Source organism: Trachypithecus francoisi, unplaced genomic scaffold (assembly GCF_009764315.1).
Source record: "Trachypithecus francoisi isolate TF-2019V2 unplaced genomic scaffold, Tfra_2.0 Contig00156, whole genome shotgun sequence".
Taxonomy (NCBI): Eukaryota; Metazoa; Chordata; class Mammalia; order Primates; family Cercopithecidae; genus Trachypithecus; species Trachypithecus francoisi.
In genome coordinates this window covers 36,869-49,035 of record NW_022680493.1, presented here as the reverse complement: position 1 = coordinate 49,035, position 12,167 = coordinate 36,869, and the positions used below count along the sequence as shown (strand labels likewise).

General features: G+C 43.2%; 1 protein-coding gene across 7 annotated transcripts in view; it reads left to right on the top strand.

The window, feature by feature from the left end:
- APTX (aprataxin) overlaps positions 1-12,167 on the top strand; it is a 52,725-nt gene that overhangs the window by 30,663 nt on the left and 9,895 nt on the right. For 3 of the 7 annotated variants that reach the window (XM_033186830.1, XM_033187000.1, XM_033186918.1), the window contains exons 2-6: positions 3,103-3,239; positions 4,860-4,906; positions 5,143-5,445; positions 6,955-7,014; positions 9,283-9,509. In XM_033186830.1, coding sequence (XP_033042721.1) covers positions 3,103-3,239; positions 4,860-4,906; positions 5,143-5,445; positions 6,955-7,014; positions 9,283-9,509 — 774 coding nt within the window. Of the gene's footprint in view, positions 1-3,078; positions 3,240-4,859; positions 4,907-5,142; positions 5,446-6,954; positions 7,015-9,282; positions 9,510-12,167 lie in introns of all 7 variants that reach the window. The other 4 variants (XM_033186749.1, XM_033187082.1, XM_033187148.1 and 1 more) reach the window with 2 other exon arrangements.

Genomic DNA, 12,167 nt, shown 5'->3' with positions numbered 1-12,167 from the left:
CCTACACACAGCTGTTAAGTGTTCTTTGGATGCTGTTGTTTTACTGTGAAGCTCAAAACTGGCAGTTGTCTCCTCTTGATTATGTTAAATGTGAACTTTTCACCCTAGTATTCTTTCGACACCTCTTGTCTTTTTTTGTGACTCTCCGAGGCAGCTCCTGTGGTTTGGTCAACTAAATCTGCTTTTACCCTGACCTATGGCTTGCCATTGCCAAAATCTGTGCTGTCACTTGTGCTTTTTAAAATGGAATGGCCCCTCCTACTCCATTTCTTCTTTATCAGTCCCCTTGGCTCCTAGCCGTCTCTAACCAGGAGGTTTCTGGAAGCCTATACTGACTAATACAGGACTTTTTACCTCCTTAGTGCTCATATACTCGCACTAAAATCTTATTCATTTGAATTTACATCTCCTCAGCTGTCGTTTGCTCACTTTGCCTTGCATTGTCTTGTGTTTGCAGATGGAAATAAAACATTTTTAAAAATCAGATTTCTTTTTTCTTTGCTTATGGACATGAAACTTGTGCAGAGGGTATAAGTGCTGCCTTGAGTGTAGGCAGGTTTCCAGGAGAGGCGTGTTAGAGGCTTGAGGACTGATAAGAGTCTGGAGTCTAGAGAGGCATCCTCTCTCTGCCCATAATTCCCTGTTTCACCTCATTGGGTGATCTCATCCTCTCTCTTTGCCTCAGCCTCTGTGACATGTTGATGCCTCTCAAATATATGCATTTAGTCCATTCCCCTCTCCTGAGCTTCATACCCATATATCACAGCTTGAGTCTTGGATCTTCCACAGGCAACCTAAACTAATTACATTTCAATATGAAATTGGTCCTTCTTTCTTCACCTTCCTTTTTATCTCCAAATTACGTCTCCTTGTGTATTTTTCATTTTGGGTAATGGGCATCTTCCAAATTAGAAGTCTTTGGTCAGTGTCTCTCTCTCTTTTTTTTTTTCCTTGAGATGCAGTCTTGCTGTATCGCCCAGGCTGGAGTACAATGGTGCGATCTCGGCTCACTGCAACCTCTGCCTCCTGGGTTCCAGCGATTCTTCTGCCTCAGCCTTCTGGGTAGGTGGGACTACAGGCATCTGCCACCACGCCCAGCTAATTTTTGTATTTTTAGGTCAAACAACATGGTATTTGTTTTACCATGTTGGCTAGGCTGGTCACAAACTCTTGACCTCGTGATCTGCCCACCTTGGCCTCCCAAAGTGCTGGGATTACGGGCCTGAGACACTGCACCTGGCCAGTGTCTCCCTTTATTCCTTTGTCATTCCCCAAATGTCATCAGTAATTAAGTATGTCTTCCACATTTCTCCTGGCTCTTCTTGCTCTCCATCCCCTTTGCTTCGGCCATTGTTGAGGCCTCATCTCTCTTCTGAATTTCTCGTCTTTCTCTTTTACTGATAGTCCACAACAAGCCATAAGGGTTGTTTTTCAAAAGAATATCAGCACTTCCATTGTTTTGCAGGTTGTGTATTGCACAAAATTGCCACGTTCACACTTTAGAAATTGTAGGTTTGCAGCTGGGTTTGGTGGCTCACGCCTGTAATCCCAGCACTTTGGGAGGCTGAGGCAGGCGGATCACCTGAGGCCGGGAGTTCGAGACCAGCCTAACCAACATGGAGAAGCCCCATCTCTACTAAAAATATAAAATTAGCTGAGCATGGTAATACATGCCCGTAATCCCAGCTACTCGGGAGGCTGAGGCAGGAGAATTGCTTGAACCCAGGAGGCAGAGGTTGCTGTGAGCCAAGATTGCGCCATTGCACTCCAGCCTGGGCAACAAGAGTGAAACTCTGTCTCAGAAAAAAAAAAAAAAAAGAAATTGCAGATTTGCATATTTATTATGACTGTCTTCTGGCAGATGGGAGTAAAATATATTGTTCTAACATCAGTAGTTTTTTTTTTTTTTTTTTTTTTTTTTTTTTTTTTTTTGAGACGGAGTCTCGCTCTGTCGCCCAGGCTGGAGTGCAGTGGCTGGATCTCAGCTCACCGCAAGCTCCGCCTCCCGGTTTACGCCATTCTCCTGCCTCAGCCTCCCGGGTAGCTGGGACTACAGGCGCCCGCCACCTCGCCCGGCTAGTTTTTTGTATTTTTTAGTAGAGACGGGGTTTCACCATGTTAGCCAGGATGGTCTCGATCTCCTGACCTCGTGATCCGCCCGCCTCGGCCTCCCAAAGTGCTGGAATTACAGGCTTGAGCCACCGCGCCCGGCCAACATCAGTATGTTATGACAAGGAAGGAAAACCCATGACACAGACACCTAAGCACTAGAGAACATCTTTTTTATGTCCTTAGTTCTCTGGCAGGCAGACTCCTCATCCTTTACAACCGCACATTAATATGCCTTCCTTGTGAAGCCTTTTAAAATATTCTCCACAAGAGTCAGTCAGTCTTTTTACTCGGCTGATGCCATATTTGGTTACTCTCTTCTTGTAGTGTTTATCACATTATACTGTGAATATTGGTATATGATTCTTTCTGTCCTACTGTACTCCAGGATCCTCAGGGACAGAGACAATGTCCCTATTTTATTCATCCTTTGACTTTCAATATGTAGCCTAATGTCCAGCACATATCAATACATGTGTAACAGGCCAGGTGTGATGGCTCATGCTTATAATCCCAGCATTTTGGGAGGCCAAGGTGGATGGATCACCTGAGGTCAGAAGTTTGAGACCAGCCTGGCCAACATGGTGAAACCCCATCTCCACTAAAAATACAAAAATTAGCCAGATGTGGTGGTGGGTGCCTGTAATCCCAGCTACTCAGGAGGTCGAGGCAGGAGAATTGCTTGAACCTGGGAGGTGGAGGTTGCGGTGATAAATAAATAAATAAATATGTAATGAATATTTGATTGCTTAGCATGATTCAGTCAGGGAGGCAAATACTTACTCACATTATCTCATTTAATCTTCACAACAGCCTCCTGAGTCCCATCATTATCATGGTTTATAGGTGAGAAAATTGAGACTAGGGTGGCAAAGTCACTTGCCTCAAGATGAACAGCTGGTAAATCACGTGCATGGTGGCACCAGGTGTGGTCCTGGAGGACTTGTGCTGGTGGATCTGTTTTTCTAGTGATTCTCTTGTTTTGTCCCTCAGAGTGATGATGCGGGTGTGCTGGTTGGTGAGACAGGACAGCCGGCACCAGCGAATCAGACTTCCACATTTGGAAGCAGTTGTGATTGGGCGTGGCCCAGAGACCAAAATCACTGATAAGAAATGTTCTCGACAGCAAGGTAACTGGTCATAGAAATGTGGAGACTACTATGTTTGGTTATGTGGCATAGTGATAACCAAAGATGCATATTTTCTGGGTGCTCTTGATGGAAAATCTATTGTCTGCCAAAAATACAGCTCAGGAACTGAGCTCTTTTAGCCAACACCAGGGCTCTATTTATTCCTGATTCTGCCCTCCCAGTGTGGTAATGTTCCAGGCAGGGTGGGTGAAGGTTGGGAGCAGGCAAGTTCATCCTGTTACCATGGGATGGTGGAATTGAGTCCTGCCCTTTCCCCAGGGACATTGCTCAATGGGCAGCAAGATGTAAACTCTGGAGTCTACAGGTGAAACCATGTCTCTCTGAGAAGTAATGGGGTGGTGCCATCCTTTACATATTGCCTCATGCAGAGAGTAACATCTTTATGAGACAGTGGCATCTAGCACTTGTCTTAGGGTTTAATAAATGAAAGTCCTTGCCCTCAGAAAAATATCCTTACCATGTATCTCGTTTTTTCCTGTAAACATGCACACTGCTGCCTGGAGTGTGACTTCCCACAGCAAGGTTTCCCAAGGGTTCTGAACTTAGAGAGTTGGCATCTGCAGCACTGATTATGATCTTTTCTATATGAGTTAATCTAAGTGGAGGGATACAAAGCCATGCCTGAGCTGGGTAGGCCCAAGATGCAGAAGAAGCAGCTGCTTCTCTCTCTGTTCCCTTCCTCACAACAGCAACTGAAGGGGCATACTGTATGTGGCACCCTGTCCTCTCTGGGGAGCAGCTATGGTGGTTCTTCTTTCCTCCCTGTTTCAACTCTAGATACCTTGTTCATTTATCAGAACAGGAATGCTTAATGTTACCACTTCTCACACATGCTCAGATTGTTCTGTCTCTGCAATCATCTTTCTAGAATATTCTACTCCCTCCACCCAAAGCCACCTGAGTTTCTGTTTTCCAGGAATGTGACTTTTACTGTTTTCTCTTTTAAAGACATCTGATAGTTTTTGTTTTTCCAAAATAATATTGGAAGCTTGATTTAATCCTTGGTCAAGAGTTTGTTTGAGAAATGGGTCTTTTTTTTTTCTCCTGAGACAGGGTCTCACTCTGTTGCCCAGGCTGGAGTGTAGTGGTGCGATCTTGACTCACTGCAACCTCTGCCTTCTGGGGCTCAAGTGATTCTCCCACCTCCGTCTCCCAAGTAGCTGGGACTACAGGCACGTGCCGCCACACCTGGCTAATTTTTGTATTTTTTTTTGTAGAGACGGGGTTTTGCCACGCTGCCCCGGCTGGGAGAAATGGGTCTTCTCTTCTGGCGGCAGAGTCTGTGATCATGAGCAGGCCAGGGGTTCTGGAATAGGGAAACTTGTGGGGATTAATTGAAGCTGCCTCACAGGGATCTTGGCAATAGCTAAGGGAGTATGTATGCTGTTGGACATTTTATGGAAGGATTTAAACCTTTAGAAATTGGTGGGATTTGGAGCTCCAGCCACCTGCATAACAGGTGATTGCTAATAGGCCTTTAAGGAAACATCTGTTCAGCTGCCTCCTGTAGTGAAGCTTCATTGTTTTCTTTCGGGAAAATAGGAGCAAGTGCCTGGTTCTTTGTTGCATTTGTGTTTAACTTTTTCCAATCTCTTTCAGTACAGTTGAAAGCAGAGTGTAACAAGGGATATGTCAAGGTAAAGCAGGTAGGTGTATTTATAACTTGGAATTTTATACTTGATGATTTTCTTATGCTGTTGACTTTAGAGTGTCTGTGCCAGCCAGTGAAGGCTTCTCTGTCATGTATGGAAGTGATGGAGTAATATAGGTGAACATTAGGCAAGGTGCTTGGCATATAGTAAGTGGTTAATGTAGCAGTGGCTATCTTACTGTAGGTTATGTTGCTATTATTATAATTATTTTCTGATTGTTTATCCCATAGGTAGGAGTCAATCCCACCAGCATTGACTCAGTCGTAATTGGGAAGGACCAAGAGGTGAAGCTGCAGCCTGGCCAGGTTCTCCACATGGTGAATGAACTTTATCCATATATTGTAGAGTTTGAGGAAGAGGCAAAGAACCCTGGCCTGGAAACACACAGGAAGAGAAAGAGATCAGGCGACAGTGATTCTATAGAAAGGGATGCTGCTCACGAAGCTGAGCCTGGGACAGGGCTGGAACCTGGGAGCAACCATAACCAATGCTCCGTGCCTCCAAATAAGGGAAAAGATGCACCTATCAAAAAGGTGAGGGTAGTGTGATTGGTAGATGATGTGGAGAAGAAATGAAATATAATGACTGCTTAATTGTTTTGTACACTGTAAAGTTCAGAAATGTGTGAGCGGTTGTTAACCATGATGAAAGAGTCACTTGTTTGTGGCATGAAAATCATTTAGATGAATGTTCCTGTATGTGCTTTTTTCTTAAATTCCTGAGGTAAGCCACTTGAAGGTAGAGCAATAATGGCAGTGTGCACTTAACACTGAACAACTAAAATGGATCAGTTGTTTATGCATCTATAAAAGGTTTTCATAGATCATGTAATTCATATGCTGATGTCAAAGTGGAGAATTGCTCAGGCTGTAGTTGGAGTGAGAGAGGGCAAAGAAGATATGACTCATACTCTGGCATTTCTCGCCTTCATCTAGACAGCCAGCTGTGAATATAGGAAGGCTGGCTGGGTGCAGTGGTTCACACCTGTAATCTCAGCACTTTGGGAAGCTGAGGCAGGCAGATCACTTGAGGGTCAGGAGTTTGAGATCTGCCTGGACGACATTGTGAAACTCCATCTCTATTAAAAATACAAAAATTAGCTGGGCGTGGTGGTGCACGCACGCTTGTAATCCCAGCTACTCAGGAGGCTGAGGCAGGAGGATTGCTTGAACCTGGGAGGCAGAGGTTGCAGTGAACTGAGATGGTGCCACTGCACTCCAGCCTGGGCGATAGAGTGAGACTCTGTCTCAAACAGCAACAACAACAATAAAATATGGCTGGGTGTGCTGGCTCATGCCTTTAATCCCAGCTCTTTGGGAGGCTGAGATGAGCAGATCACCTGAGGTCAGGAGTTCAAGATCAGCCTGACCAACGTGGTGAAACCTCCTCTCTACTAAAAATACAAAAGTAGCTGGGCATGGTGGTGCACGCCTATAATCCCAACAACTCCAGAGGCTGAGGCAGGGGAATCGTTTGAACCCAGGAAGCAGAGGTTGCAGTGGGCTGAGATCACGCCATTGTGCTCCAGCCTGGGCAACAAGAGCGAAACTCCGTATCAAAAAAAAAAAAAAGAAAAAAAAGAATATAGGGTCGGGTGTGGTGGCTCACACCTGTAATCCCAGCACTTGGGGAGGTGGAGGCGGGTGGATCACCTGAGGTGAGGAGTTCAAGACCAGCCTGGCCAACCTGGTGAAACTCCATCTCTACTAAAAAATACAAAAATTAGCTGGGCGTGGTGGTGGGCACCTGTAGTCCCAGCTACTTGGGAGGCTGAGGCAGGAGAATCACTTCGGAGGCCGCATTGAGCTGAGATTGCGCCACTGCACTCCAGCTTGGGTGAGACAGAGCGAGACTGTCTCAAAAAAAAAAAGAATATAGGAAGGCAATGGAGTGAAGTAAAGTCAAGTGAATCTTGTTTAATTCTCAAAAACTAAGTTTATTTCCAAGTTTAGTTGTGCTGTCACACAGTATTAACTATTGCCAAATTTAATTATTGGCATTTATAATTTACATTGCTTGTTTTTTTTTTTTTTTTTTTTTAGGAATCACTGGGCCACTGGAGTCAAGGCTTGAAGATTTCTATGCAGGACCCCAAAATGCAGGTCAGAATACAAGTTTGGAATTTCAGTACATTTCATGTTGTAAATGACTACTCCACAGAGGTCTTAATTACAAATGAAATCAAAGGATGTCAGTCTTTCTGAATGAGATTCATTTTATTGGGCTTTTCTGTGAGAACAAGAGGTTTTTCCCATTGGCAATAAAGTAGCAACTGGAATTGTTTGGAGAGAAAGCTAAGTTCTTCAAATGAGTAGCCCCTCTACCTTGTCCCTTTTAAACTTCTGGGTACTTTAAGGGAAGTTGCATTAACCCTAGTATGGTTCCTTTCAGGGGAGCATCAGAGATAATATACTGTGATAGTAGTACTGTGCTGCCCTGGCATTAACAGTCAGACATCCCTGTAATCCCAGCACTTTGGGAGGCCAAGGTGGGAGGATCACCTGAGGTCAGGAGTTTTGAGATCAGCCTGACCAACATGAAGAAACTCCGTCTCTACTAACAATACAAAAATTAGCTGGGCGTGGTGGTGGGCACCTGTAATCCCAGCTACTTGGGAGGCTGAGGCAGGAGAATCACTTCAGAGGCTGCATTGAGCTGAGATTGCGCCACTGCACTCCAGCTTGGGTGAGACAGAGCGAGACTGTCTCAAAAAAAAAAAGAATATAGGAAGGCAATGGAGTGAAGTAAAGTCAAGTGAATCTTGTTTAATTCTCAAAAACTAAGTTTATTTCCAAGTTTAGTTGTGCTGTCACACAGTATTAACTATTGCCAAATTTAATTACTGGCATTTATAATTTACATTGCTTGTTTTTTTTTTTTTTTTTTTTTAGGAATCACTGGGCCACTGGAGTCAAGGCTTGAAGATTTCTATGCAGGACCCCAAAATGCAGGTCAGAATACAAGTTTGGAATTTCAGTACATTTCATGTTGTAAATGACTACTCCACAGAGGTCTTAATTACAAATGAAATCAAAGGATGTCAGTCTTTCTGAATGAGATTCATTTTATTGGGCTTTTCTGTGAGAACAAGAGGTTTTTCCCATTGGCAATAAAGTAGCAACTGGAATTGTTTGGAGAGAAAGCTAAGTTCTTCAAATGAGTATCCCCTCTACCTTGTCCCTTTTAAACTTCTGGGTACTTTAAGGGAAGTTGCATTAACCCTAGTATGGTTCCTTTCAGGGGAGCATCAGAGATAATATACTGTGATAGTAGTACTGTGCTGCCCTGGCATTAACAGTCAGACATCCCTGTAATCCCAGCACTTTGGGAGGCCAAGGTGGGAGGATCACCTGAGGTCAGGAGTTTTGAGATCAGCCTGACCAACATGGAGAAACTCCGTCTCTACTAACAATACAAAAAATTAGCTGGGCGTGGTGGCACATGCCTGTAATCCCATCTACTCGAGAGGCTGAGGCAGGAGAATCGCTTGAATCCGGAGGTGGAGATTGCGGTGAGCTGAGATCACGCCATTGCACTCCAGCCTGGGCAACAAGAGTGAAACTCTTATCTCAGAAAAAAAAAAACAAAAACAGGCATCATCCTTGAGGAGCCTTTGAGTTATACTTCAATTACATTCCTGGTTGACAAGGGGCAGGTCTAATAGGGCTTACTGGAACCCATGTGTATGTGTCACACAGTCTGCCATGTTGGAGTGGAGAAGGATGCTTTTGAATTTATGCCTACAGAGATTTTACATCAGATCCTTGGGAACTATTTTGTACTATGCATCTTCTGTGTATTCTGTGTAGTGTGGTGGTTGAAAACAGACTCTGGGCCGGGCGTCGTGGCTCAAGCCTGTAATCCCAGCACTTTGGGAGGCCGAGACGGGCGGATCACGAGGTCAGGAGATCGAGACCATCCTGGCTAACACGTGAAACCCCATCTCTACTAAAAGATACAAAAAAAAAACTAGCCAGGCGAGGTGGCGGGTGCCTGTAGTCCCAGCTACACGGGAGGCTGAGGCAGGAGAATGGCGTGAACCTGGGAGGCAGAGCTTGCAGTGAGCTGAGATCTGGCCACTGCACTCCAGCCTGGGTGACAGAGCGAGACTCCATCTCAAAAAAAAAAAAGAAAACAGACTCTGGAGTCAAGTAGATCTGAGTTGGAATCCTAGATTTCCCTCTTAGGAACTGTGACTTGTGCAAGACACTCAACCTATCTGAATCTTAGTGCTCTCATCTCTCAAAACTGGGCTACTAAAACCATTTGCACAAGACTGTGAGAATTAAGTGACTTAGAGAATATAGCAACCAGGCACACAGAAGATTCTTAGTAGATGTCTGTTTCCTTCTCTTGTGTCCCTCTGCTAGGTTTACAAAGATGAGCAGGTGGTGGTAATAAAGGATAAATACCCGAAGGCCCGTTACCATTGGCTGGTCTTACCATGGACCACCATTTCCAGTCTGAAGGCTGTGACCAGGGAGCACCTTGAACTCCTCAAGCATATGCACACTGTAGGGGAAAAGGTGATTGTAGATTTTGCTGGGTCCAGCAAACTCCGCTTCCGATTGGGCTACCACGCCATTCCGAGTATGAGGTAAGCCATGTGGGTAGTGCTGCTGGCTCCTGGTTCTGTCCAGGTGGGCAGATAGATTAAGCATGGGCTTGCTGAAGGCGCTGATTGCACTGAGGCCCAGGGAAGTGGGATGGAGTTTTTCCAAAGCAGGTAGGCTGAAGCCTCCACCTCTCTGCCTGACTTGCATGCGAGCTCTGAGTTCCCACTTCTGCCTATAATTCAGTTACATTTGGTTCTTTGTTCCTCTCAAAATAAAAACCTTCGAAGAGCCTAATATATGAACTAGATGAAGCAGCTTCGTTATCCTCAGATGAAGAATTGTGGTCAGTGGCTTTTATCAGATTCTTCAAAAGCATCTGTAACCCCAGAATGATTAAGGACCATTACTCTGAAGGAAACAAACATCATAGACTTCTGTAATGACAGCTTAGTAGATCCAGGATTTGAAAATGAGAGAAAAGTGTAGAATCTGTTTTCCTGTGGCTTATGCCCAGAAGGATTCAGAAAGGAATGATTGATTTCTTTCAAAGGATACAAGCAAGGTGGATCTCCATGATTCCTTTGATTTAAGCAATAAGATGATGAGTCTAGATTTTAGAGTTTTTATTTTGTTTTTTTAAAAACTGTGATAGAATATACATAACAAAATTTACATTTTAGTCATCTTTAAGTGTACAATTCATTGGCATTACTATATGCATATTGCTATGCGGCTATTATTACCATCCGTCTCCAGAACTGTTTTCTCTTCCCAAACTGAAACTCTGTGCCTTAAATAATAACTCTCCATTTCCCCCTCCCACTCGTGGCAACCACCACTGTACTTTCCTTCCCTGTGAATTTGACTACTCTAGGTACCTCATATTAGTGGAATCATACAGGGACATACTTGTCCTTTTGTGATTGGCTTGTTTTACTTAGCATAATGTCTTCAAGGCTCATCCATGTTGTAGCATGTGACAGGATTTTCTCTGCTTATTTATTTATTTTTTTTAACTACCAACACTCACATTTTATTTAGGTGAATAATTACAACTTAGGTTACTGGCCACTTTAACCAAATGAAATCTTTGTGCCAGATTTTTCCGTAGTCAGTACTGATTCTTTTAAATTGAGGCATAACTTACATACAATAAAGTGCATAATAAGATGCATAGTTTGATCAGTTTTCATAAGTGCGTACAATCTTGCCACTATCATTCTGATTAAGATACAGAAGATGTCTATCCTTTCATCCCAGAAAGTTCCCTTGTACCCCTTTCCAGTCAATCCTCCCTCAAGCATTGCTTTTATTTCCTTCAGCATAGATAGTTTTTGTCTCTTCTAGAGCTACCACGTATAAATGGAATCATACATTGCATACTCTTTTTTGGTCTGGCTTTTTTGGGTCAGCATAATGTTGAGATTCATGTGTGTTATTATGTATATCATGGACATATGTACTTTATTTTATTTTTTCCCCTGGAGTAAATATTTAGGGATCCCAGCCTGGGCAACATGGCAAAACCTGTCTCTACAAAAAATACAAAAAATTAGCCGGTGGTGGTGGTGCACACCTGCTACTTGGGAAGTTGAGGTGGAAGGATCGTTTGAGCCCAGGAGGTTGAGGCTGCAGTGAGCTATGGTTACGCCACTGTACTCCAGTCTGGGCAACAGAGTGAGACTCTGTCGCAAAAAAGAAGCAGAAGAAAAAAAAAGAATAAATATTTGGAGATGGAATTGTTAGGTCATAGGGTGGATGTATGTTGTACCTCACTTTAAAAATACATTTTTATTGTTAAAGCTTGATTTGAAAATTTAGGAGGGAAAGTCACCCACAATCCTGTTTCCCTAATGCAGAGCCCCTGACTAACAGAGCCCTTGGCCACTGAGCCCTTTTCACATAGTGATCATGATGCCCTTACCTTTTTCATACAGTGAATGTTGTGCTATGGAGAATGCTCACAGCAAGAGCTGTGGTAGGTATATATGGGAGGCAAATTGAGCCAATAAGCAAAGTTGCTATTTATATATCCTTTGATATTACTCTGTATGATGTAATTTTGAATAAATGAACATGTTAGAAAGGAAAAGGTGATAAGTGAACTTATTTTGCCTAGTGTAAAAGTAATGTTTTCAATTAAGAAAATATAAAAAATTAAGTATGAAAAAGAACAAAGACCTTCCATAATACTAACTGTAGGTAACTAAACTATAGACCTTATTTTAGATAACTAAACTGTAGACCTTATTTGAATTTCACCAATTTTTCCTGTATTGTTCTTTTTCTACTCCAGAATCCAATCTCACATTTCATTTATTTGTTCTCTTCTTAGTCTCCCTCAATCTGTGACAATTCCTACTTTCCTGGCTTTCATGACCTTGACACTTTTGATGAGTACTAGCTAATTGTCTTTAGGATGTCTTTTAATATGGGTTTGTCTAATTTTTTTTTTCATGATTAGGTTGACGTTATCCATTTTTTAAATCACTGAAGTGATATTTCTGGTTGTGTCCTTCTCAGTATATCATATGGGGGTGGCATGATGTTGAGATCGTTTATTACTGGTGATATTAACCTTAATCATTTTGTTAAGGTGGTGTCTGCCAGGTTTCCACCTTCAAAATTACTGTTTTTTTTTTTTTTTTTTTGAGGTGGAGTCTCGCTCTGTCGCCCAGACTGGAGTGCAGTGGCCAGAT